Below are 26,084 nucleotides of genomic sequence, written 5' to 3'. Positions count from 1 at the left end.
AATAGTGAAAACAGAATCATGTTAATGATGTACAGCGATTTCCAAAAGAACCAGCCTGCTGGGCAACATGGTGGTCGCAGCATCATGCTGAGGGGACGCAGGAAGAGGAAACATATGAGTAAAAGTAAAAAATAAAAATAAAAACTTTCAAGGGACGTGGATATGGATGTACGTCACCACCATCTGATTTCAACTCATCCTGCTGTTTTTGAATCTCTCTCCTTTGGCTCGTCAGCTTCAGATCGGAGAGAGGAACTGGAGCAGAGAGAAGCTGGAGCTGCTGGAGAGGTTCAACCAGGAGAGAACTCAGTGGGAACAGAGACTGAGAGACGCTGCCACACAACAGGAGAAGGTGCGAAGGGTGGGTCTGTGTTGGTCCATGTGAGTGTGAGAAACACTCTGGACATCTTGGGTTGAGAGTCCGACAGAGTTCAGACGTCTGGACACGATGCTGTTGGTTCAGGTTGCTGCTCTGGGTTTCATCTTTTTGTGGACAGAGACAGTAACTGCACAGATGTTAATGCAGTGATATGAGCAGAGGCTGGATGAGTACCCAGACGTTGTACTACTTGACAACATTTTTACTCAAGTAAAAGTAAAAAATTACTTGGGTAAGAGTGAAAAAGTCTTTGGTAAACATCAATCAATACTTAAAAAATTCTGCATCAGATGGACCAAAATATAAAAATAAGTTTAAATTTAGTTTTTTTTTAAAGACAAATAATTCATATAAATAGTATAATTACAAATTAACAAAGTCAGGCAAAAGAAACATTTTTCCAAACATAAAACTGATAAAACTGCTGGTGTCTGATGATTGTTTTTTTTAAATGAGACAAGCTTGTTCTCCATCCAGTGAGGTTACTCGCAGTGGATAGTATCCAGAAATGTTTCTACAGTAAGAGCAGTGACACTTCTTAATGAAATGACTCAAGTAAAGGTAAAAAGCTCAGAGTAAGTAAAAATAATCCTAAAAGTATTTATTTCCCAAAATGTTCCTCAAGCAAATGTAAAAGAGTTAAACGTATCTGGTTACCATCCAACTCTGGATCCTTCTGTAAAGGTTCAGCTCAGCAGAAAGACATGGTCACTCATATCTGCTGCAACATATCAGTGAGGGCTGACAGCATGCTGCGACCTTCTGTGGATTCTAAGGTTAAAGGGATTTTCTTCATGCCTGACTCAAACCCCAGAGGTGCATTTAAGGCCTTTCTGTCATCTTTGAAGTTCTCAGCCTGCAGAGAGCTCCCTCCTCTTCCGCCCCGTTTCCTGTCCAATCATTCACTTTTTTCACTTCCGCGTCTGTCTCCATCGTCTTCCTTCCCCCTCTCTGCTGTCATCCTGTCTCACTCCAAGACCGTGCAGGAGAGATTCAGAGAGATTCAGCTTGTCATTTAGCTTTTTGTCTCAGCCGCTCTGATAGTGGCGTTATCACACTCTGCCTTCCTCAGATCATTTGTTTGGACCTTTTCAAGCTTTTGGGATGCAGTTGTAGCGCCACCAACAGGCAACTTAGTGTAGTCCTTGCTTTATTACACTTAAGCAGAACAAAGACTGTCAGTTACTACGCATCTTTTACTTTCAGTTTTTGATTTTTACACATAAATATCTAATTTAGCCGATTAAAGGCACCTGCTGTGCATTTAGATTTCTTTTTATTTAGATAGTTCGGGCTGCACAGTGCTGTCGGTGAGAGTAGAAGGAGGTTGTCAGAGCAGCTATAGGCACAGCATCTGCAGATGTCCTGTTCTTCCACTTCTCTTCCTCCGCTCACAGGGGAAATTGCTTCTGCGCTTCAGATCTCACCTCCAGTGCAAAAACCACCGACTCAGCATCGCTATCCGCGTTTAACCTCGATCTGCCACAGCCTGATTATAGTGTTCACTTCTAAACACTCCAAAGGAGGCGGCTGGCAACTTCATGCTCACAATGAAATGCTGTAGGAGCTGTGATGCGCAGACGTGTCATGAAGGTTGTTTAATTGTTGATTGTTTGCAAAAAAAAAAAACAGATCAAGTCCTCACAACGTGACTCTTCTCTTTTCCCTCGCAGTCGAAGCCTCCAGGTGACGAATCCACCGTGGACACGGCGGGTGTTGTTAACGGAGCAGCATCGCCGAGGTGACAGTGAAAAACAATCTTGCTTACTTTACCACGTACTTATACAAGTCATTAGTTGTCATCACCTTCACTTTTTATGGCCGTTTCATCATCGGTGCTTTAAGTTAAAGTCAGAATCCATTTAAACAAGTTCACTGGGACATTTCACTGATTTCACGGTGCAAATAAACCTAAAAAGTAAAAGATTTATGAAAAAGAAAAAATATACAATATCTACACACGTGCAGATAAGCAGGTGGATGAAGTAAGAGAAGTGCTTCACAAAGATATTTATATATTTTTTATCCTTTTCACTTTTTGTCAGATTTCTTTGTACGGTATTTTTTTTTCCAAGCTTTGAGTGCATTTATTAGTCAGACCTCTTTACACTGATGCCCCAAAATAAAATCCAAGGCAAAGAACGGAGGCTCTGTATAGGTTCACAGCTCAGATGGACCTATGAAAAAACTTGAAAAGAAGAAAAAGGAAAAGAAAAGTGTGTTGTTCACAAATTTGGCTTTCATGGATAATAGGCAAAAAGAAAACCATTAACATAAACCAAGAAGAGATCATCAAAGAGGCGCGATCAGTGTGTGCTCACAAATTATAAACATTTATAAATATTTATGTTTATAAACATTTTGTGTTGTGTTACATAAAATCCAAGTTAACAAACACTGAAGTGGGAGGTTGGGAATGTCGCAAACGTGGAAGAATGAATACTTTTGCAGATCACTGTGAATTTGTCATTGTGACATCTGAACATAACTTTTGTGTTACTGTGTCTTTGAATAGGATCGAATCTACACTGGAGGACTCAGAGGGTAGCAGATCTTCCTGTGCGAAGGACAAAGCACATTTTGGTTCAATGCCGCTTTTTACTGAAGCCGAGATTGGGGATGTAACCGTGAAGAACTGGACCAGCATAACCAACGAGGTTTGAAACTGCGGCTTTTATACGGCTACTGGTCTAAAATTTGTAAACTTTGTTGAGGTTTTTATAGTGATTTCTTTCACAAAAGCATTGAGTCAGAACATTTACTAAACCTATGCTGTTGTCTCCTGCTCTAGACCCCAGAGATGGCTGACACTTGTAAAACCTGGGATGGTCCAAGTGGTTCTTCTAGCAGCTCTGCAGCCTCTCAGATGGACTTGGACTTTGTGCAGAGGAGCTGCACTGCTCCGGACCGGACCGGCATCCGTATCTACTACAGCCCTCCTGCTGTGAGGCGTATGGAGCACCGGAGAAGATACCAGGAGCCTCTGGATTCTGATGAATACAGCATTGGGGGCTCGTCTCTGAAGCAGAATGACACGGACGGTGGCGTGGCCTCACTGGACGCGCTTGATGCTCAGCACCAACAACCCGCCTCATCGTTCACCTCTTCTTATGAGCAGTGGCTCAGCTCGCTGTCCAAGCAGCACCGGGAGCTGCTGGAGAGCAGAGGCAGCAGCATTTCCACGTCGATGCCGAGCGTTTTCAGCAGCAGTGTCAGCAGCGGGGCGGCGAACAGGGTGGTGGACGGGATGACGTCCAGTTCTCCCTTCCACAACCTGGAGATCGGAGACATCTCTGCCAACTTAAGTGACGACATGAAGGAGATGACTAACTGTGTCCGGCAAGCTATTCGCTCTTCTTCTCTGGAGAGGAAATCCAGCAAGGAGCCTGGGAGTCAGGTATTGACTCTCCTTCATTTTCATTCTCGTTCCAGTAAATGTTTATTTTTTTCAAATTGTTTTGAATGTCTAATATTTTCCTGCTTGCTTGCTATTGCTGTTCTTGTTGTATTTAATCGTTATTACTTTATATCAGGGGAGCCAAACTCAATGAGCTGGCTTGTTACTTTATTTGAAGGGGTGTGCATAAGACTGACATGACACTGTCATAAACATGACATAACATCTGTCACGAAGATCAAGAAGTCTTTATGAATGTTTATGACAGTTGTCATGAAGTGTCATTCGGTAAATAATGACACTTTTAATGCAAAGTTGCATTAAAAGTCTATTAAAAATGCCAACTTTGCATTAAATTATCATAATTTACAAAATCATGCGAAGTTGGCACTTTCAATGCAACTTTTAGAGCAACTTTGTTTGTGCTTTGTAAATAAAATGTAATATTAAAACATGTTATAAATGTTTGATTTAGACAGAAAGATCTCCATGTTCTAATTGCAAACTTAGCTCTACTGGAAAAAAGTTCAGGTAAAAAGACTAGTCTGAAACATTTTAAACTTCCTTCAGCCCGTTGGAGTGTCCAACAAGTCCACCCAGACTGCAGCTCAGGGTGTCAGCATCGGGCTGCAGACAGAGACCAGCAGGGCAACGGGGTTGCACTCCAAATCCTGGTCACCTCGGCCAACACCAACAACCACTTCCTCGCTGGCATCCGCCCGAACTCGGCAGATTTCTACATCTCTGGATAAAGTGCACAGCCGCATCGAGAGGCCATGCTGTTCGCCCAAGTATGGGTCGCCTAAGCTACAGCGGAGAGTGTCTTCTGGTAAAACTTCTCCTCACTTCCCTCTGAGCCCAGTTCGTTTGGTGCTTTGGAGCGTTTTTAGACGATTGACCGAGCAAACCGCTGTTTCCAGGTTCCACTTCCAGACTGGACGGCGCTTCCTCCAGCAGGGACCGCAGCATGTGGAGCCTCCATCAGAGGTCCATCGGTGGGAGTGGCGGCTCTGCTTGGGCTCGCTCCACTACGACGAGGGACAGCCCCGTCCTGAACGGCCTCACCGACGGCCTCTCCAGCCTTTTCAGCGTAGTGGAGCACTCCGGAAGCACAGAGTCACTTTGGAGGAGTGAAATAGGTGAGATGCATAAACTTGGTCTGTAAATCTATCATCTTTCAAGTATTGCAAATACGTCACCCAATCACACTGAGGCGCCATGACCGACGTTGGAAGTGAGGGATTGTTTCTCCAAGTTGTTTTTGCCTGTATAGCCACGGCTTTCACTTGTTCAAGTCGAGCTAATTTGTCTTGCCGAAGTAGCACAAATTTATTTGGGGCTCATAGATGGCAGCACTTACAAACGTTGGACAAAGCTAGATTAGAAAGCGACCCATACGTTCCCTTTCCTGACATATTTGTTTGTTTAATCAGCCGGATTCACGCCCCATGATTTATACCACTATGTCATAAACAGCGTTTTCCCGTAACACCGAAGCAGACTTAAAAGCATGCAAAAGTCGACCAGTTTATTTGTACAAGGCGGAGCATTTTCTCCATGGTTACTAATGAATAGATGGGTAACTACGCCACACTGCAATATCTTGTCAAAGGTTTTCAATAAAATGACAAGTTTGGTTGGCATCCATGTCCGTTTGTCTGCCTGTCCAGCCAACCGCGCAGCATCCTGGAGCCATTTTTTAAGTGAAATCATCTAAATAAAAGAGATATTAGGCTCTGGACTGTCTGTTTTTTGACTAGCTTTACGAGAGTTAACACACACATCGGTTGTTTTGACGTCTGTAGTGGTGGAGTGGTACATGAAGATGTAGACATCACGAGCAAAGGGTCAATCCCTGCAGTAACACTTACATAACAACAAACTGAGAAACAACATGATTTGATGGAACAGAAAAAAGCCCAAACGTCTTGTAGTTTTGTTCTGGCTTAAACCCACAGTAACTTCAGTTAATCCTGTTGGTGATAATCCAAACCTGTGATCCCTGCGTTGCTGTAGGGTCAAGCCAGACGGCCAGCCCGGCTCGGCAGCCTCACGCTGCCGGAAAACCCTCCGGCGCTGCTGCTTGCGGATCCGACTCCAACCCTCAGCGGTATGGAGGGCTGGTGCAGGAGTTCTTCAGGAATGTGTGCAGCAGCCGCGGCCTGGGTGGAGCCCCCCTGTCTGTGGACAGAGTGCAGAGAGACTCCCTCGCTGTCCTCGGAGGCGTGGGAGTCTTGGGTGGCTTGAGCAGCGTGGACGAACCCACACTCGGAGGGGCTGCTGCGCTGGCTGGACTGAGTGGAGGCAACGACAGCGTGACCAGGATTGTTAATAAGCGGTTTATGAGGCAGACGACTGGGGAGGAGATGATCAGCATCATGGGAGGAGGCAAGGAAGGAACGAGCAACAGCGTCGCTGCAGGACCGGGAACTGAGGTCTGTGCTTTTAAATGAAATGGCAGTTTGTAGTTTTTTGCTAGAGTTTTACCACATGTTGCATTTTATCATATTACAACCATAAACTTCAACCTATTATAGTGGGACTTAAAATCTAAGTGTGGTAAATTTCCTTTAATAAACTCCACTTTGACCAATTGCCTTCGAAGGTCATGGAATAGGTACTTGTTGTCCACTTGTGTGTAGTGTAATCTCAGTATGAATTCAGCTGGTCTGTGAAGTTTTCAGAGGTGAGTTTGAGGACATCAGGGAACTAACAGCATCACAAAGACCAAGATATACAGTAGACTGATCAGAAAGAAAGCTTTAAAAGCGCTCTCAATGTGTGTGCTGAAAATGGTAGCTGGCAGTTCAGGCCAGGTGGAGGAGAGCACATCCAAAGCTACAACAAAAGAGTTTAGATCAATGCATTAAGTCAACTTTGCAAAGACTAGAAAACTCCTCTTGAAATGATGTACAGTATATCCAATCTGATTCAGCTGGCGGTGATTTGTTAAGGCAATCGGGCAAAAGTTAAAGTTTCTCAATATGAAAAGCAGGTGCAGAGATAACCCAGGAGTTTCAGCTGTAATTTTTAAACATCCATGTATCATTTTTGTTCTAAAGCACAACTATTTAGTTTGTTCTGTTGGTCTAACCAGTAAAATACAGAGTCATTCAAAAAATTAGAATATTAATGAACAGCCCATTTATTTCAGGAGCATATCATTTCATACAGATTAATTACACACATACGGGTGTTTGGAAGCTTTTATTTCTGCTAACTATGGTCATTTTACACTTATAGTTCATGAAAACATGGCATTTAAAATCAGAACATCACATCAGAGCAATATAAAACTTTTTAAAAACAGAAAACGTGTGCTTAATGAAAAGCATGTTTGCTGCTTAAAGGTTATTATTTTCAAAATATACGTTTAATCTGATAAATGAGACTCACTGGGACTGATTTACTGAATATGACGGCACATGAAAGTTTGTGGTTATAACGTGACAGAATGTGCAACGGGTAAATGGAACACGTTTCCTAGGCTCCGTACGCCATGGCACGTTGATGTAGGCATGAAGTGACTTTGTTCTCTTTCCCAGGATGCACCTTGCGATTGTGCTACCCCGTCCTCCTGCTTTGTCCGATCGTCTAGAGCAGTCCCTCGCCCCTGCAAGCACCGTCCGCAGGACTCTCCAGCTGGAGCCGAGGAGAAAGGAGACACCTGCAACGAGTGACGAGCCTCCCAGCGAACACTCGCACCGGGGAAATTCACTTCTTCACAAACACGACTGCCTTGGAAACGCTTCCCCGCACCTCCCAGAGCACCAAATGCACACAAACACCTAGAACCTGCCACGCACACAGGCCCACTGCCAAACATTAACACGCCGTATCAGCACACAGCGCAAACTGCCCCCCACAAAGCTACTGCCACCTTCTCTCAATCAGAACCCCGGAGATGCCACTCCGGTTTCTAGACGTGCGACCGATGCCAAGGACTCCGCCAGCATCCCAAACCTACCAGCAGGACTGAAACCAGAACTGCCATCTAACACTACAGATACCAATCGACAGGTTAAATAATGATGATGATGTCAGGACTCAAAACACAACCTCCAACTAACAGAGTAACAGGTACTACGATCAGTCTGCTAATACTACACGTTCACAACGATATGCTATAATGTTACCACCATCATGCAGTTTAATGAGCAGTTATTTTAGATATTATGTGTAACTTTGGGGGGTATGAAACACAAGCAGTTTTTTATTATTTTTATTTATTATTTTTTTTATTCATTCTGGCTGGTCTGAGACAACCGGTCTGTAAAGAGAGACAATGAAATGTTTCGATGATTTCACAGTGTTGGACCTGCACTTAACTCGCCACGCAGTGTCGGATTGCTTTGCACAATTGACTTCACAGATAAAAAAAAAACGCCACATCTTAATGACACATAGCAGAGTGGCATACACCGTGTCTTATTAGTGCAGTAAGATGTTGAAAACTACTGGGCCGTGTGTCTCATGATGACCAGATTTGAACTAAAATGAAGAATGTAGGTACCTAATGGCTCGAAAAATGAAACCATAAAAATGATTATAGAGACTGTGTTTAACCAATGTTCCTGGAGAGCAAATGCATCTTATGGCTTAGTTTTCTGGTGGCGTCTGTCTTATTGAACAATGGGAGCAAATACAGACAAAGTGGGTGAAATGAAAGCCATGACTTTGACCTTCGATGGTAGAAATTATGTCTTTATTTTTAAGCAGTCGGCCAGAGATAGACTTGTATTGATGTCATCCTTTAACATCAGAGCAAACACATGTACATATCTGCTGTGCGCCATCTTGAAATGGCTTCTGTTCTGACACACTTTGGGAATCATTCCTCCTTGTTGTTAAGTTAAACTAGGATCCTTTTTGTTAAGCTTATGGCACATTGGATAGAAATTTAATTTTTTAAAATGTTTATTTATTATGTTGTGGGTTTTTTTCAGATTACCCAAGCCAATGTTGGGAGCAAGAAATTAAAGGCATTCCAGTTTTACTAATAAATCAAAACGTTTTTTGGGATCATAATCACACGTTTGGGAAAAATAAACAACCGCGTTGCAAAAGTATTCATACTCCTTGACCATATATTTACATTCATCTAATCTATTGTAGCTCTGGTTGCATGTTCATGATTGTTGTTCTGCTGGAGGGTAAACCTCAACCACAGTCTCAAGTCTTTTGCACCTTCAAGATTTTCCTGAAATTTTCTCCGTCATGAACTTTTACTAGCTTTAGTAAAAGTTATAGGTTGGTTAAAAAAAGAAAAGATAAAGGGCGATTGGTATGAATCCTTTTGCAAGGCAGTGAACTCCACAGTTTAGATACTTGGAACAGACAGACTAACTGGCCGCTGTCCAAGTCGAGATATCAGAGTAAACGTATTATCACAAACATACACCAACACCTATCTTTCTTACTAATAAAGCTTATGAATTGGTTCATAGCATTACAACAGACTTGGAATCTCTTTCAGGATTTTTAAAATGTTATTTTTAAACATTTTTTTAATCTGCAAAATATGACTTTTAATATTTAAATATCTGAAGTTTAAACTTATTTGAAACAGATCCATTAATTGATTTTCTATATAAATAAATGAAGCTGACATCCTAAGATAACTATAAGATGGACTACAGAGTTCATTTTCCTGCAACAGCTGGACATAATGGGCAGCATAAATCAACACTAACAGAACTGCTGCAAAGTCACAAAGCTTGGTTGTACAACCCTGCAAATCGCAGAAATATGATGTTGGACAAAATATAAAAATATACTCTGAAGGACTTTATACACGAATCTTGAGTCCATTACCTTGCCATGCCCTTTTTTATGTATTGGATTTGCTATTTAAATGGCCTGTTGGATTATCTGTCTTATATTTTGTCACACTAAAACCAGACTCTCTAATACACACAAACTTCCTTAATTTGGGAAGTTTGTTTTCTTCATTAATGTACTGTATCCTGCTAAAGCGACAAGAGGCTAACAACTGTAGCTGGATGTGGCATAGATTGCACATCTGGCATTTTTAAAAGACAAAGTCCTTTTTCTGGAATATCCACTATTTCACTTTTTAATTGATATTCTGCTGATCGGTTGTCGAGTCTCTGTTTTGTTACGATGGTGCTACTTGGTGTGCAGCCTTCTGTGGGCTTTAACAGAAAACCTACCCATCTTATGTATGCACACAGTTTAATGACTCAGCAGTTTAAAAGTAGGGCATTACAGAAAGTACATATACTTAAATAACATGCTGAGGAAAACCCACAGTCTCTGTACTACTGTCTGTCTCGGTTTTAGCCCTCATTTTGGGTACAGAACCAACTGCATAAAACCAGCTGCTGCCTCTTCAGCCGCTGACATGAGCTCACTTAGACCGTTTGGCCTCAATTTTCTGGCTGTACTTGATGTCTGACCGGTTTACCAGCTGAACGATGTTTCTACTGTTTCCAAAAAGCTCATTTACTATTCCTTTTTATTATTTCACTTTTTTAAAAGCATTTGCGTTTTAATTTAATCTCGATTTAAACTCAACAAGAAAACACAATAAATATGACTTGAATATTTTATGTTTTCATTTTCAATTGAGCTATTGAACCGTTTTAGGAAAAACGCCTTGGTTTTGTTGCAAAACTCCAAGCTTCACTTTCAACAAGCTAGCACATTTAGCTGAGATGTTCATCTAGCAAAGCCGTCATTCTGACCACATTTCTTCCTGATTGTTACTTAAAGCAAATCCCTGTTAAAATATATTAAAATATTCTACTATACAAATCCGACCAAACAAGTTTAACAATAGGGCTGACTGTTCCTTCAGTGCTGATTTACATTAAGATATTTAGTATTTTTCTAGAACCCAAAATAAACTCAAAGGGCTTTCTGTAATTAGATTTTTTTTCCTTTTTTTGTAATGGAAATTTTTCATCACATTATGATTCAAATTACTGCAGCTGTTTGTCCCACTGTTGAAGAGTTATCCAGAAATGATCGTTTTTGACTTTGATAACTGTTAACTTAAGCTTATCACTAGATACTCATAGAAAAAGTTTAATTACTTGTCAGTATGGTATTATGGTCCTTTTATCAGACCGTAATTGAACTATTGGAGGCACAAGTTAATTTTACATAAGTCAATGACACTACGCTTCAATAAACCAATAATTTGAGGACTAATATTAAACTTTCAAACACATACAAACAGTTAGCACGCTAACAAGAAAGCCACGGCTCATAGGATAGTATTAAACCACCCATAAAGGTTTAACTTTTAACTTTCAAAAATGTTCTGGCTGTAGTTAAAACCCTAAAGACTTAGCAGACATTAAGCAGACTGCATCACAAAATTTAGTGAACATCTTTATGCACTATCTACTGTCTACAAATATTGTTTCATTCTCCAGACTGCAAAAACCCAGACTGATTAGCGTGCAGAAGATTTCCAAACACGTTCAAATAAGAAGCTGTCTTTTTCAATCTTTCCTTTGCATTTATATCTGGATCTCAAAGCTATTAAAACTGTGTGCTACCAACAAAACAGGGTTGTGCTCAAAGCATTAACATGATTGGCTTTATACACTGCAAACCAACAAACAGCTCACTATGGCAGGGATTTATGGGATATTCGTTGTGCTGTTCCAGATAAGAAGCAACTTTATAACATGATTCCTATTTTGTAATTTTAAACTATATTTCTGATTGTCTGCACAAAAGTAAAAGTGGACAGTTTACAGAATTTTGTTCTACCTCTTGAACTGTAGACTAAAATAAACACAAAAACTAAATTCATGTAAATCTGCCAGAAAATGTTCTCAGTGGAAACTCATGCAATCTCTACATACTTGGGTGTTTATTTTCAACGTCATTCTGTCAACAAGAGGGTCACTTTAGTGCCTTTCCTCTACAAAAGTGTCTTGTTTTTACTACAACCTTTTCCTTTATCTGCATAGATTCCATTATAAAAAAAGCACCACATCTTAGTTCAAATATTCAGATTAGATACATGTCGAATTAAATCTAAAAGCTGTAGTGTTTTGCACAATTGATAAGGGATGTATGAGATGAGAGCTAAAGTGAACCCTTAGATATTAATATTTTTGATTTATCAGATTTCCAAGCAAGTCAAAATTAAGAACAATAGAACATTTTTTTCAATAAATATCTGTAGCCTACAATGTTTTTTCTTTTTTTTGATGAGAATAGGTCTAAATTTAAGATGGCATCATAATATGAATAATCAAACACAGGGATGAGAAAAGTTAATTATTATTATTTCATTTTTGGTGTCTTCTACAGAAGTATGCAAACATCCTGGATACATACTTGTTTGATTTGTGGCAGAATGATAAGCATATAATGATTCTGATCATTTTTAAATTGCATTACAACATACAGTGTGGCTCGGTAGAGGCGGACATCCGTCTGTCCCTAATCCCTAAATTGTATTTCACCCATTAACTAAAACATTTTGCAGACAAACATCACCAGCCAATGACTTTTTTAAAGGTTCTGGGATATCATCAATCACCTGTACCCATTTTTTGGTAAGCCTAGTAAAGCAACATGAATATTTCCATCCTTTTGTAATATTTCCATACCACTAATTAGAATATTACATGCTGGGATTATGTAAATTATTCTTATCTGAGGTATTACTTAAGGACAGTCTGTATATTAGCTTTATTAACATACTATAATCTCTTTTTAACAGTGCTTGTTTAATAAAAGGACAAACGAGTACTTGGTAAATAATTCCCACCTACATTGTAAAGCAACAGGAAAGTGAAACGGTTTGTTCCCTGCCCTCCTGTTTCTTTGAGAATAGCTGAATGTCAACAGCTGATCTGACGCAGGTCGCTGTGGAAATATGTAGCTCTCCCCTTTTAGATGGCACGTGAGCATTTTCATGTATATAGATGCAGTTTGAAGATGACTGACGGGAAAAAACACATGAAATGAAATGAAACAATAGCAAACATTGAAAGATGTGAGAAAAGGACGTCCAAATGGATTTTTGAAGGTATTTTTGTTTTTCCGACCGTGGTAGCTTGTAAAATAAGATGAAACTGCCTCCTGTTTGTCATAGAATTCACAAATAAACGTGTCATGGATTTTGATGTGGTCTCTGCCTTTTTGCTTCCTCTGTTTCTGCAATTGATCAGACTGAGGTTCTCTTGAATAATGCCATTTCTACATTAGCAAGAAGCCTCCCCAATGCTGATTGTGATGCACACACAAAGAGTCTGATGTATGTTGAAGGGCCCAACTTGTTTGTTTTCCAAATGAGCCTCAGTTTCTCACAAGAAAAGGGGAAACAACAAATTGAGCACACAGCATGCAAAAAAAAAAAAAGTAATAATAAACAACTTTTATGTTTTAGTTATCTGGGTTGAATCCTCTTGTGGAGGATTTAAGTTTGTGAGTAGGGAAGTAAACCGTCTGCCAGTTCATTATGTTATATTCAATAAAAAGTGGAAGATTTTGAACTAAACTTTGAGGAAAGAAAGACTCCTCATGAGTCACCGAGGTGTTTTTTCCTACCAGTAGAGGGAGCCACAGGGTCAAAATGGAAGGTAGAGTGAGCCACCTTGGCTGTCTGCTTACTCCAGCTTTATGGATCATCTAGCCGGGCTCGTGGTTTCGTTAAGGTTTCTGACCCACATGCAAGAAACTCAAGAAAATGGATCAGCAAAAGTTTATTTACAAAGGTTATACGCAAAGGTGGAGATCCATCCAAGAGGAAGGGAGTTCCAAAGTCCTGGAGCCACACGAACAAAAGCCTGGGTCTCCTTTGGTTTTGAAAGGGGGACAATAAGACCTGTTTCGTGACGGGACGTCAAGACCCTGACGGTGGTAAAGTTCCAAGATGTAAATTGGTGTCTGGAAGAGGAGGATTTGATTGAAGCCGTGTGGTAACCAGTCGTGGAGGAGACATGAGCTAGAGCTGTGATGGCAGGGTCAGAAGAATTATGAGAGCACAGGGAAACTCTTCATCTCAGAGACTAGACCTTAAAATACTTTTGTTGGTTTATAAATCTCTTAAGGGCTTTGCACCAAAATACATTAAAAACCCGTTGTTGTTGTCGTATCAATCGTCCAAACCACTCAGGTCCTCTGGGTCTGATCTGCTCATTGTGCATTTTTTCATTTAAAAAATAATAATTATAACCATTGTTTAGAATATTAGAAAATCAAAGTATCCAAGGAGACCATGCAAGCCTTTCTCTGCATTTTCCAAAAAAATGGAATCCCAGAACTTACATGCCAACATAAACAACAAGATCTTCCTAAACCAGAAACATCATAAATGACTTGAACACTGTTTGAGCAAAAATGAATCAATCAAACCTAATAAATGGAAACATGATTCATTTTCAAGCATGGAAAATTACTAAGAATCTAATGTATTTTTAAAAAGATATTTCTAAAGTATTGTTATTGTAGCAAGGTACCCATAGAGACCAAATACATTTTTTCAGAGCATTTTTTAAAAAGGGGGACAAATGTCATGTAATTACACAGCACTGGACACAAAACGGCAACTGATTCTCTTTACCGGCTGTGATAGACTGGCTCATCTGTCTCAGCTCACTGGACCACCGTGACATGATTATACTGAAGGAGAGCCTGTTTCAGGGTTTGACCCTGTTGATGATTGCCTTAGGTAAGTACTAACTGTTTTTCTACGTCTGATCATCCTCTGATTTCTTATTGTTTATTTCATAAAGTCTATGTCATAGACTTTCTTTTCATATGTGTCATGCACCCTCTCACAGGTGCCCAGCCCACATGGGCTTACAGGACACAATAACACATGTACATACGAGCAGACACACATAAATAGTCTTGAAATAAAAAGTGTCAATAAATATATTTTTAAGGTGCTGGGCCTTCAAAATAAACTGTGCTAACTGAAACACAAAACACTTACATAAGTGACGCATTTTGTCTCCATCAGTTAAATACAAGAAAGAAATCTGGATAAACATCAAGTGTTTTAGTAAATAAATAATTTCTCAAACTCAAGAACAAAGGACAGTCAAACAAAAAGTGCGCTTCACTCTCAGTTTCCCCCAAATCACACAGAGAACGTCTTCGGTCGTCCTCTGGGACTGAACGGAAACGTCCGGTCTCCAAAGCAAAGTGCCAGATCTAAACTGGGCGCACATGGATCTTTGTTCCATGATGCACATGGCTCAAGACCAAAGGCATCAATTAATAAAATATAAGAAGGTAATTTTGGTTTATGTAAGATATCAACTGCCCACTTATGCTTATAACCTTCAAAATAAAACTGTATAAGCTGTTCAATATTACATCTTAACTTATTCCTAAAAATGTACTGAAAATCCAAATCCTCTGATATCATTTTTTCTGGCCCACGTATATCTGTTTGTGACATCCCAAAACAAAAAGGTTACAATGAGAATAAGACTTCTTCGTATAACTGATTGTGTGAATTTTCTACATTATTTCTCATTGAAATATATTGTATCCTTCTTACATTGCCAGTTTTTTAAAGTTCATGATGCTTGCAAATTGCATACGACAGTGGATGTAAAAGTAGAGACAAAACCTTGTTTGGTGGCAAAAAAATAAATAAATAAATGAGGCAAGAGAAGAAAGAAGAGAATTTGGTGGGTAACAGGGGAAGAATGCCATTGAAAGAGCAATAGGTGGAAAAATTGCTGAAAATAAAAGAGGTGAAGATGAGATGGTTTCATAGTCAGAGAGAGAGAACATGCGGTACTGAAGCTCATAGTGAAGCGTGACCTAGGGTGGCCGCCAGGGGGCTCCCAAGAGCAGTGTATTTTTTTCTTTTTGCCAGTATGAAAAATAATTTCTACATAGTCAAATGTTATTAAAAACAAAACATCACAACTTTATAATAAAATTGTGTGTTTTTGCTAATGTAATACTAAAAAAACAGTTCCACTTAGGAGGCCTCCCAATGGCTCCTTAAACAGTCACTAAGTATTGCTTATGTTGAAGCCATTTCATTTAACCCTTTTGACGTCTTAGTGTGCTGCTCATGAGGACTGGAACAAACGACACAGACAAACAACAAGAAAGCAGAAGGTTGTTCCGTCAGACCATCAGTTCCCAAAACCACTAAAAAAAAACAAAAAACACATAAAGCTCAAATTGGACCGCCCTTTTGCACCACACAAAGGGTAAAATAATTGCGTCTAAACTGAAGTTGTTCTGGTTAGCTTCACATGTTTTTTGTGTCTTCTGCGATCTCTGGCCAATGTTGCTCCCAATCAAAAAGCTTTAATATGTTAGAAAACATGTCTAAAAAATATATAATTTACCATTCATGTTAAAGCACCCTCATTTATTTTTCATGACTGTTATGAAGTCTATCTAAGCTAAGGTTGTTTTTACATCTTGATGTTATGTTTTATCTTATATCTATTATATCTGTGATTTTTCCTCCGTAGGGTTAGGCATTGGGTTTTTGGTGAGGGTTATGGTTACTGTAACGAAAGAACAAATGGAGTGGATCAAACTCCCAGGAGATTTGCTTTTCAACATTCTTCAGCTATTTGCTGTCCCTCTCCTTGTGACAAGTATGATTACAGGCAAGCTACAAAATACAGACACTTTATGTGTCAACTTGCAAAATGTTAGAGAAATAGATGTAAAAGATGCTCACTTTTTTTGTGGATATTCTGTATCAATGTTGCTCAAAACAATTGATTGTATATATGAGACTTATCTAACATTCTTACCTTTAATTTTTTGTGGTAAGAATGTGTTGAAAGATGAAGATCAGTTCAGACATTTGTGTGTTGTCTTGCTCATTGCTCAGGCACCAGATGAACCTCTGGTTCTGATCTCTTTTCTCAGGAGTAATTGGAATAAACAGCAGATTGCCTGGGAGAATAGCTGTCTACACAGCAATGTACATCTGTGGCTCTACCATTCTGGCCGTAACTCTTGGTGACTTTATAATGGGCAGCACATTTTAACATAGATTTATCAAAACAGTCATAGTGTGTATTGTGTAATTGTTTTTGAGATATTCCCTGTGACTTTGTGTTGCAGGAATGGCTCTAGTGCTCCAGACCAAGCCTGGTATGGATCACACAATGGGCATAACCATTAACACAGATATGCCATCCTCCTCTATGCAAGTGATTTTTATGGATCTTATCAGGTGAGAAGACAAGTGTTTAGGCACAATTGCTGGTTTGCATTTTCAGGTTGTAATTTGAAGAAGTTAAAATAGAGATTTTTGTTATCTCTGACCATCATAAATGAAAACTTTCTTGGATTATGTGAAATTCTGATATTATGAAAAAAACATCCTCATGTTCCATCCATCCATTATCTAACACGTCCATCCCCAGTGGGGTTGCAAGAGGTGCTGGGTGAGAAGTGGGTGCACCCTGGAGAGGTTGCAAGCTTATTTTATTTTATTTATTTAGTTGTTTTTTTTTTTTTTGTCTGACTCTCCTTTGACTTGCATAGGAACATAGTTCCAGAGAGCTTCGTTCAGGCTTTCTACGAGCAGGTATGTTTTTATTCAGCTCACTGTGCAACTTTCCATGTTGGATTTGGTAAGTTTAAAAAAAGTTTATTTTTGTTTTCTTCCAGTACAAGACAGAGATTGTTCAGGTTAAAAAGACTTCTAACTTCTCCCTTTATCTAAAAGCAGTGAGTATTTTCTTCTGATCTTTGTTCTTTTTTTTGAGCACCTTCCCAAAGTCTTTATATCCCTTGAGCTTTTTCACATGTTGTCACATTACAACCACAAACGTCACTGTATTTTGTTTAGATATAAAACAGTAGACCAACACAAAAAAGTACCTTATTGTGAAGAGGAAGAAAAACGGTGGACGGCTTTAAATTTCTTTCAAATTAAAGCATGAAGGGAGAGGTGGTGCTTGTTCTCAGCCCACCTGAGGGACAGACGTGTCTTTCTGTATGGTCATTGGGTGTGAGGAGGGATGCATCACCGGGGAACAGACAGACAAGCAACCATGCAAAACACCTGTACCTGTGGGTTTAGACAAAACCAGTTGACCCAACAATAAGGTTTTTTGGGAAGAGCAAGGAACATCAGTTTTCACATTTAGCCACAGATTTTCTGTTGTATTTAAGCCTGGATTTGACTACAGGGATCCATAATCTGGTCATGCTTTCACCTAAACCATTCCATTGTAGTTATGGACTGAATGTGGCTGTTCTGCTGCAAGGTCCTCATTTTCACCCTAAATTTGTCCTATAAAGAGATTGTAAGGAAATTTAATGCCATTCTTGCTGACAAATCTCACCCTTTACGTGCAGAGCTCCAGTTTCTGCCTTTTGGCCTCTTGCTCAGACTTCTTAGTATGAACAGTAACATGTACAAGCACTCCTTTGTCCCCACTGCAATTTCTCTTTTTATTGCAAGACAAGGTAGGGGGACATGCATCTGATTGTTAGCGTTTGAATGAATTATTGTCGGTTGACAATAATATACATTGATGTACTCTTTGATTTATATTTGATGTCTTTTTTGATACGTTTTATTGTTTTTTAGTTTTTAATTTTGATATTTTGTCCTCAAGTTTTTATACTTACTATTACATCAATTACCCATTTGGGACATGAACAAATCTGAATCTAAACCTGAATTTTCCTGGACTTAGCTCCATCTGTCAGCTTCCCTGTCCCTGCAGAAAAAAAGGCAAATAAACACACATGAGGATATCTGGATATACATTGGCTAATGAAGGGGTTACAGCATAAAGTTTAGCTAAATACACAAATAGCGTTTTAGATTTTTACATGTAAATTTTACATCTCACAATTATGCAGTACTCTGGATTGGTATTTTAAAAAACTAAATGCAAATAAAATGCATCAAAGTTTATGGCTTTAGTGTGACTTATTGTGAAAAAGTGATATGTACTGCCAACAATGTGCTGTACGCCTATAAAACTACTCTTAGAGAGTTAGGTCCAGCACATTTGTATTTCTAGGAGCATAATGGCAATGAGACGCGACTGAAGGGCGGCTATGTTGCTGGGATCAACATGCTAGGACTGATCATCTGGTCTTTTGCCATTGGCATGTTGTTAAGCAAAGCGAGATGCCAGGCCAAAGCCACTGTGACGTTCATTAAAAGTGTCAACACTGCAATAAATATCATATTCAACTGGATCCTGTGGTAAGATCAAGCACTGCATTATTTCTCTCTTTTACCAAATTAGATTCATTTTTAATATTCAAAAAAATTATCTTAATTAGTTCCGGTCATACACAAAGGCAAATCACTGGGGCCATATTTCTGAGATATGATTCCAGTTTACAAAATGAAGCTGTTTTTTTTTTTTTATTAACAAACAGGAAGTTGAAATAATTTTGGAACACCCATTTTGTTTAACCTTTTGTTGTTGTTGTTTTTTTTTTTTTTTGACTGTTCTTTGTTTCAGGTACTTGCCAATCGGCCTTTTGTTCCTGGTCGTGGAGAACGTGTTGGATGTTAAAGACTGGAGAGCTATCATTAAACTTGTCAGACTTACAGGGGTAATTTTTCTGGGGTATGTCCACCTTGTCCATTTCAGCTTTGTTTCCACTGCTCCTGAGGTGACGCCACTGAACTCTACATAAAAAGGAGAGAAATAGCTTTGAATGTATTTACAGAACAGTGCAGTACTACTCCTGCTCCTTCTCTATGCTCAGAGGATGAATACACAGCAAAGATCAGTTCTTATAAATACAATCATTTTCAGTCCAGTTTAAAGCAGTTTTCTCCAGAAGTTCTGGCCCTAAGAGGTTTGTCATGTTTGCCGGTAAACAAACGGCATCATGAAGACCGTTACAGTTCAACCAGTAAGGCACAAGAACAAAAGTATATATATATATATATATATATATATATATATATATATATATATATATATATATATATATATATATATATATATATATACACACATTTTTATTTAGTTTTCTAGTTTTCTAAAAAATGATTGACAAAGGCCTTAAAAAGCAAATCTCAAAAACTTTGAAAAATGAACCCAAAAGAAAATATCAAATAATGCAAACCTAACTCAGGATAACAAACCAATGAACACACGGAGGAATTTATACACAGACTAGCCTACACAAAGGAGGAGGAGTGGGGGAAGGAGACAAAGACAAGCAATGCATAAACGTAAACGGCTAATTCAAACCAACACATTTTGACTACAATACAAATGTAAAAAAAAATAAAACAACCTAACACCAAAATATGTTTTAGTAATTGTACTATTAGTAGAGAGAGAGGTAGATTCTTCAGCATCTGCCTCTCTGCTTCCAGCAGCCTGATTTACTGATCCACTTCCTGGCTTCTTTACAACCAGTCCTCTCCCCCAGGAGTCCTTTAAAACTCAGCAAAACAAAAAATAATTAGTAATCCAAATATACATAAGGGGTTTACTAAATGTGTGCACTCATAATAGAAAACATCCTAATGCAATACCACAGAAAACGTTACATTGTAAATACATTGCGTGGAAACATTTGAATGAATACTAACACAGGGGAAAAGCTGGAGGAACCTCAACAGAGACAAAGAAACCCATCTTCCTTCAGCACAGCGACTCTAAATACAACTTTCAAAGGCCTAGATAAAAACTTATTCATGGCATAGTAAAAGTTCAAACCTTTATCCAATCTGTGGAAAGCTTTGTGTTCACATGCAACATCCAGTCTGACTGAGCTGGTGCTATTTGTTTGTGCAAGTGTTGTTTCTATGAAAGCGTAAAGCTGGTGGAGACACAACCAACAGGTTGCAGCTGGAACTGCAGCAAAAGGAGTCATTGAGACTGAACAGAGATGCACAAACATCTTTATAGATGTTAATGTGCAACCATGCATCATTTTCCTTACACTTTACACTACAGTGTGTTAGTATATCATATAAAATCTCCCAAACACATTGAACTGCCAAAAAGTGTCAAAGTTGAAAGCTAGTGAATATGTTTTTCTATGAATGACTTTAACAATGAACATGACTTTGTTGTCTCTTTCAGACTCGCAATCCACTCTTTTCTTGTTCTTCCATTGATTTACTTTGTGTTCACCAAACGGAACCCCTTTCTCATCTTGATCCATGTTTCCAGTGCTTTGTTCACCGCAATGATCATGGCGTCCAGGTGAAATGTTCTGTTTGTTTGTTGTCAGAGTGCGACACTTTTGTAGTTTCCTCATACAAACGGTTTGCCAATAAAGAATGTGCTTTCTGCCAAAGTGCCGCCACTATGCCTGTCACCGTTGAATGCTGTGAACAGAATGTGAAGGTCAATACAAGACTCTGCCGGCTCATGTTGCCAATAGTCAGCAGCTTCAACATGAACGGGATGGCGCTGTATGAAGTGATCGCTGTCATCTTTATTGCCCAGACAAGTGACATCATTTTGGATATCAGCCAGATCATCACCATTAGGTAAGCTGCTTCCTAGAAGTACCTGGAACTGAGAAAAGTTGCATGCTGGGATTGTTAAGAGGAATGCAGTTGTATGTCGTAGTTGAGACAGAAATGCTCATGGAGATTGTGCTTGGTTTGCAGCTTGACCAGTTGCATTTCAAGCTTTGGAGCTGTAGGTGTTACAGCAACGGGATCTGCAATCACTGTCCTAATTTTGACAGCTGTGGGACTGCCTGCACATGATGCCACCCTTCTGCTGCTCTTTGAGTGGTTTCTGTAAGTTTAACTTAATACTCATCTCCTACTACGCTGTGTGCACAATTATTAGGCAAGTTTTAGTTTTGACTATATCATAATGTTTATGGATATTTTCCAATTCCAAGCTGTACAATCTTGAATACTTTTTGAATATAGACATATCAGCTGGCGTGCATTTGTTTAATGAGGGAGTGTGGGCCTGAGGAGATCAACACCCTTTATCAAGGTGTGTATAATTATTGGGCAGCTTCTTTTACTCAAGCAAAAAGTATCAAAAAAAGAGATTTAAATGACTCTGAAAAGTCAAAAATTGTAAAAAGTGTTTCAGAGGGATGCAGCACTCTTGAAACTGCTATGATATTGGGCCATGGTCACAGAAACTTCAAATATTTTGCTGCCAATAGTCAAAGGGACACAAAAAACATGTTGAGAAAAAAATAAGTAAATTAACTGAAAAAGATTTGAGAAGAATCAAACGTGAAGCTACTGGGATCCCATTATCTTCCAGTGCTGTCATATTCCAGAACTGCAACCTGCCTGGAGGGCCCAGAAGTATAAGATGTTCAGAGCTCAGAGACATGGCCAAGGTAAGGACGGCTGAAACCCGACCACCACTGAACAGGACACACAAGTTGAAACATCAAGACTGGACCAAGACATATCTGAAAACAGACTTCACATCAGACGCCAGGAAGGTGAAGGCAGGGTACTGGTATGGGTTGGTATTATTAAAGATGAGCCAGTTGGACCTTTTTGGGTTGAAGATGGATTCAAAATCAATTCCCAAACCTACTGCCAGTTTTTAGAAGATTCTTCCTTCAAGCAGTGATTCAAGAAAAAGTCTGCATCTTTCAAGAAGACCATGATTTTTATGCAGGACAATACTCCATCACATGCATCAAAGTACTCCACTATGTGACTAGCCAGTAAAGACCTTAAAGATGAAAAAATAATGAAGTGGGCCCCTTCCTCAACAGACCTAGACTGCATAAAGAGCTTGTGGGCCCTTCTCAAACCAATTGGATTTACCGAGAGTTCTGTAGCTGTTCAATGATGAAATTAATCCTCAAAACCACAACTTGCTTAGTAATTGTGCACACAGTGTACGTGTTTAACCATCAACTCATGTAGTCATTTTGAATGGATACACTTGTCTGCTATCAGAAAGCTTGCAGTTATTTTTGTCCAGGGCATAGTCCAACAGACTGCAGCTAGAACTGCAGCAAAAGGACTCATTGAGACTGAATAGAGATGCACAAACATCTCTATTTGGTTTTTTCTGCAAACGAAAAGACTCGTTTTCGTTTGCATGGAAAACGAGTCTTGAGTTTTCTACTTGTGGGGAGAGCCTATGTAGCAATAATACTGGAGACCTGGAAGATAACGGGATGATACGTTACTGGAGACCTGGTGCATCTGGTTGTTGTAGAGTGAGGGACAGAAAACCTTCGAGAAAAGCATAGTTGAGTCTGACCGCATATTTGTTCTCCTCTTATGTGCTCTTCAGAGACCATTTCACAACCGTGGTCAATGTGCTAGGAGACTGTTATGGTTTGGCTCTCATCAATCATCTGTGCTTGGATGAGCTCTTGACCCTGGACAAACTGTCAAGGTAAATTAAATCATTAAAATGATGTGTTCATTTACAAAGACATAATGTTGCTGAAAGTATTCACTTCCTTGTCCAAATCAAATAAGTCAGGCTCTCCAGTGATTCTCACTGCTACAGGTTGATGAAATCTAGCAATCTAGCACTGAACAAATAGGGTGCTCTCAGAAGGAACTTGTGCATGAATTGAATTTGAGCGTGGTACCATGATAGGATACCACCTGTACACTACTTCCAGACATTACGTTTTGTCTGCTGGACTCTAGACCAGTGTGGACATGTTGTCTAGGGTTCCAAATCCTGCCTCAAAAGTATAAAAAAAAAATACAGCAAAGGCTTTCCTCTCTGGACTCTGGAAGACAAACCACCTCTCCCATGAGCTTCTTCTGGCCCTTTGCATCTGCTTTGAGAGTGTCTTCACTTATTCTAGCTGCCAACGTCCAAAGAAACAGGTCCTTCAAAGAGCTATTACCACTGCCAATAAATTATTAACTGCTCCCTCTCCAACCCCAATGAACTCTATATTCCTTTTGTCTGAGGAAAGGAAAGTAAAAATCAAACAACCCAGCACACTTGGCATATAGTCTATTTCATCTTCTGCCTTTAGGATGAAGATGGACGACAATAAAGGGTCAAACAAACAGGGTGTTGGTGAACAGAATAACTGTTTCAAATTACTATCCTCTAATTGTAACAGGAGATTGTCTACTCATGCACTCAGAATGTAATTTTATTACTTGTTGCATTGTTGAATTCTTTTTCTGTATTAAATGCCATTTTGTGATTTAGTCCTGCTTTTTATGCTTTACTCTGCGGAAGCTGCATCGCATTCTTACTGATGTGAAAATGTTGGTGTCCTAACATCTGGGTTTGTCAGGGGTCAGGACCACAGCTCTTGTCTGTCAGCAGTGTTTGAGTTGTACAGGAAGGCGGGGTGGGATTCATTATTTGGGACCATTCACCAGAAGCCAGACTCAGCCCATTTGTTTGACTTCTAATGCTTCATCACACCAAGGCATTGTTTTTTTACTATTTCAAGCTCCCATCCTTGTGGGAACAGTTTGAAAATGATCTTTTCCCGTTCTGACATGACTGTGCACCAGTGCACAAAGCAGGTTCCATAACATAGACGAGTAAGTTTTGGGGTAGAAGAACTTTACCGGTTTGCTCAAATCATATGTAACCACATGGATTGAGATTAGATGAGTGTTTCTCAACCCTGGTCCTCACCGCCTCCCTGCTCTGCATGTTTTAGATGTGCATCTATTCCAGAACAGCTGATTCAAATGATTGCACGACCATCAAGTGCTACAGAAGCCTGTTAATTACCCAGAGATACAATTCAGGTGTGTGGCAGAAGGGAAATACCTAAAACATGCAGGACAGGGGGGCGGTGAGGACCAGGGTTGAGAAACACTGGATTAGGATGTTGCTCGGGTGTGTGGTTATGCGTGTATGTGTGTGTGTGAAAGCAGATGAGTGAATACTTTTGTCAACATTGTGCATTTCCAATTCTGAACTAAAATATGGGCTCAAATTCCTGTAATGTAATATAGTATATATCTGGAATGTAAACTATTATAAGTAATTTTTACTGAGTAGAAAGACTAGAGATATTTTGGACACAGTTTGTCCAGATCGCTATTAACCATGTTTTTTATTTCGCCTGTTAGCTTGGAAAGGATGCGTTCCACCAAAGAGCTTGATCTGAAGTTATTTTGTTTGGAACCCTATGAAGAGACCAACCGTCCCCCTTCCTCAGGATCCATTTCATCTAAATGAGGGGATCATCTCAGCACAACATTAACACCAATGTATTAAACCTCAGGACAGGAATGTCAGCATCCTGGGGTGTCCGAGCTGATCATTTCCTTGTGTGACTATAGTTGTTGCTAGCAGGACGGTACCGTAGTAGTTTGTTCATCTGTATTTGGTTTCTATTTTATTTCTGTTTTTGAAACTTTGAAATTATCTATTTATAATCACTAATTCATTAATACTATTCTAGAGTTTATTGTTGTATACATTGGCGTGTTTACTATGTGGACATTTTTATAAAATTAATCTTTGACAATAGAAATATTTCTCCAGTGTTTCCTCACTAATCAATCGGAGCCACCACAGTTCTTCATCTTCTATAATTGATTTTCTCCCACTTCCAAATCCTCACGGGTTTTATTACCTGTAATTACTTGCGTTAGCTGTTTTTTATTATTATTATTATTATTATTATTATTATTATTATTATTATTATTATTATTATTATTATTATTTGGATCATTTCATTGTGTGTCTCTAGTGGTTAAACGCCTTTATTTCTGTTTTTAAGTTCTGTAGCTTTGTATTAGACTTTGTAGATTAACAGACCAGGTGTTTCTTCACCAGCTCCTCTGGATCTTCATTCAGAGGCCATCAGAAATGGTTCTCTTCTGATTTCAGCAGTGCCATCCTTAATATGCAGACCAGAAAAGAACACAAACAGTAAAACACACAATTTAAACAAGCCAGCATGTTTGCTGCTTTGTTTAAATTGAAGTGTAGGTTCACGCACTTCAAAACTTTCAACTAAATTCAAAGGAAGACATGACATGAAATGAACATGAAAAACAAACCATTCCAAAACAGACCGACACCTGGGTAAACTGGAGAACATGGATGGATGGATGGATGGATGGATGGATGGATGGATGGATGGATGGATGGATGGATGGATGGATGGATGGATGGATGGATGGATGGATGGATGGATGGAGGATGGATGGGGATGGATGGATGGATGGATGGATGGATGGATGGATGGATGGATGGATGGATGGATGGATGGATGGATGGATGGATGGATGGATGGGGATGGATGGATGGATGGATGGATGGATGGATGGAGATGGATGGATGGATGGATGGATGGATGGATGGATGGATGGATGGATGGATGGATGGATGGATGGATGGATGGATGGATGATGGATGGATGGATGGATGGATGGTGGAATGGATGGATGGATGGATGGATGGATGGATGGATGGATGGATG

General features: G+C 39.4%; 2 protein-coding genes across 6 annotated transcripts in view; both read left to right on the top strand.

Moving 5' to 3' along the window:
• mtcl2 (microtubule crosslinking factor 2) overlaps positions 1-12,892 on the top strand; it is a 95,085-nt gene extending 82,193 nt beyond the window's left edge. For both annotated transcript variants that reach the window (XM_017305799.2, XM_017305798.2), the window contains exons 17-24: positions 236-352; positions 2,053-2,120; positions 2,895-3,036; positions 3,171-3,776; positions 4,347-4,605; positions 4,697-4,915; positions 5,793-6,211; positions 7,322-12,892. In XM_017305799.2, coding sequence (XP_017161288.2) covers positions 236-352; positions 2,053-2,120; positions 2,895-3,036; positions 3,171-3,776; positions 4,347-4,605; positions 4,697-4,915; positions 5,793-6,211; positions 7,322-7,456 — 1,965 coding nt within the window. In that variant the 3' untranslated portion in view covers positions 7,457-12,892. The remainder of the gene's footprint in view (positions 1-235; positions 353-2,052; positions 2,121-2,894; positions 3,037-3,170; positions 3,777-4,346; positions 4,606-4,696; positions 4,916-5,792; positions 6,212-7,321) is intronic.
• A 1,161-nt stretch (positions 12,893-14,053) lies between these two features.
• Positions 14,054-24,894, top strand: LOC103467144 (excitatory amino acid transporter 3-like). Of its 4 annotated transcripts, XM_081608803.1 has the most exons (14): positions 14,054-14,439; positions 16,220-16,360; positions 16,629-16,721; positions 16,827-16,938; positions 17,253-17,295; positions 17,379-17,438; positions 18,749-18,936; positions 19,202-19,309; positions 20,789-20,911; positions 21,007-21,201; positions 21,325-21,459; positions 21,950-22,028; positions 22,949-23,053; positions 24,724-24,894. In XM_081608803.1, the coding sequence occupies exons 1-13, from the start codon at positions 14,382-14,384 to the stop codon at positions 23,024-23,026; spliced, it is 1,413 nt and encodes a 470-aa protein (XP_081464929.1). In that variant the 5' UTR covers positions 14,054-14,381; the 3' UTR covers positions 23,027-23,053; positions 24,724-24,894. The 4 variants fall into 4 exon arrangements, with proteins under 4 accessions (XP_081464929.1, XP_081464928.1, XP_081464930.1 ...); XM_081608802.1 differs by lacking the exon at positions 21,950-22,028 and having other exon boundaries at positions 14,056-14,439; positions 16,220-16,348; XM_008413245.3 differs by lacking the exon at positions 21,950-22,028 and having other exon boundaries at positions 14,057-14,439.
• Positions 24,895-26,084: the final 1,190 nt, after the last annotated feature.

The sequence above is a fragment of the Poecilia reticulata genome, chromosome 7, assembly GCF_904066995.2.
Source record: "Poecilia reticulata chromosome 7, P_reticulata-male-v2, whole genome shotgun sequence".
Classification (NCBI taxonomy): domain Eukaryota; kingdom Metazoa; phylum Chordata; class Actinopteri; order Cyprinodontiformes; family Poeciliidae; genus Poecilia; species Poecilia reticulata.
Note: the sequence above shows the minus strand (reverse complement) of the source record. Positions and strands in the feature narration are given on the sequence as shown.

Excerpts from the sequence above, each read along its gene's own strand:
- LOC103467144 (XM_008413245.3), top strand. The coding sequence starts at position 14,382 with ATGATTATACTGAAGGAGAGCCTGTTTCAGGGTTTGACCCTGTTGATG. Across the intron at positions 17,439-18,748 it reads TCTCCCTTTATCTAAAAGCA|GAGCATAATGGCAATGAGAC; the intron begins GTGAGTATTTTC and ends TTGTATTTCTAG. Across the intron at positions 20,912-21,006 it reads GCAATGATCATGGCGTCCAG|TGCCGCCACTATGCCTGTCA; the intron begins GTGAAATGTTCT and ends TTTCTGCCAAAG.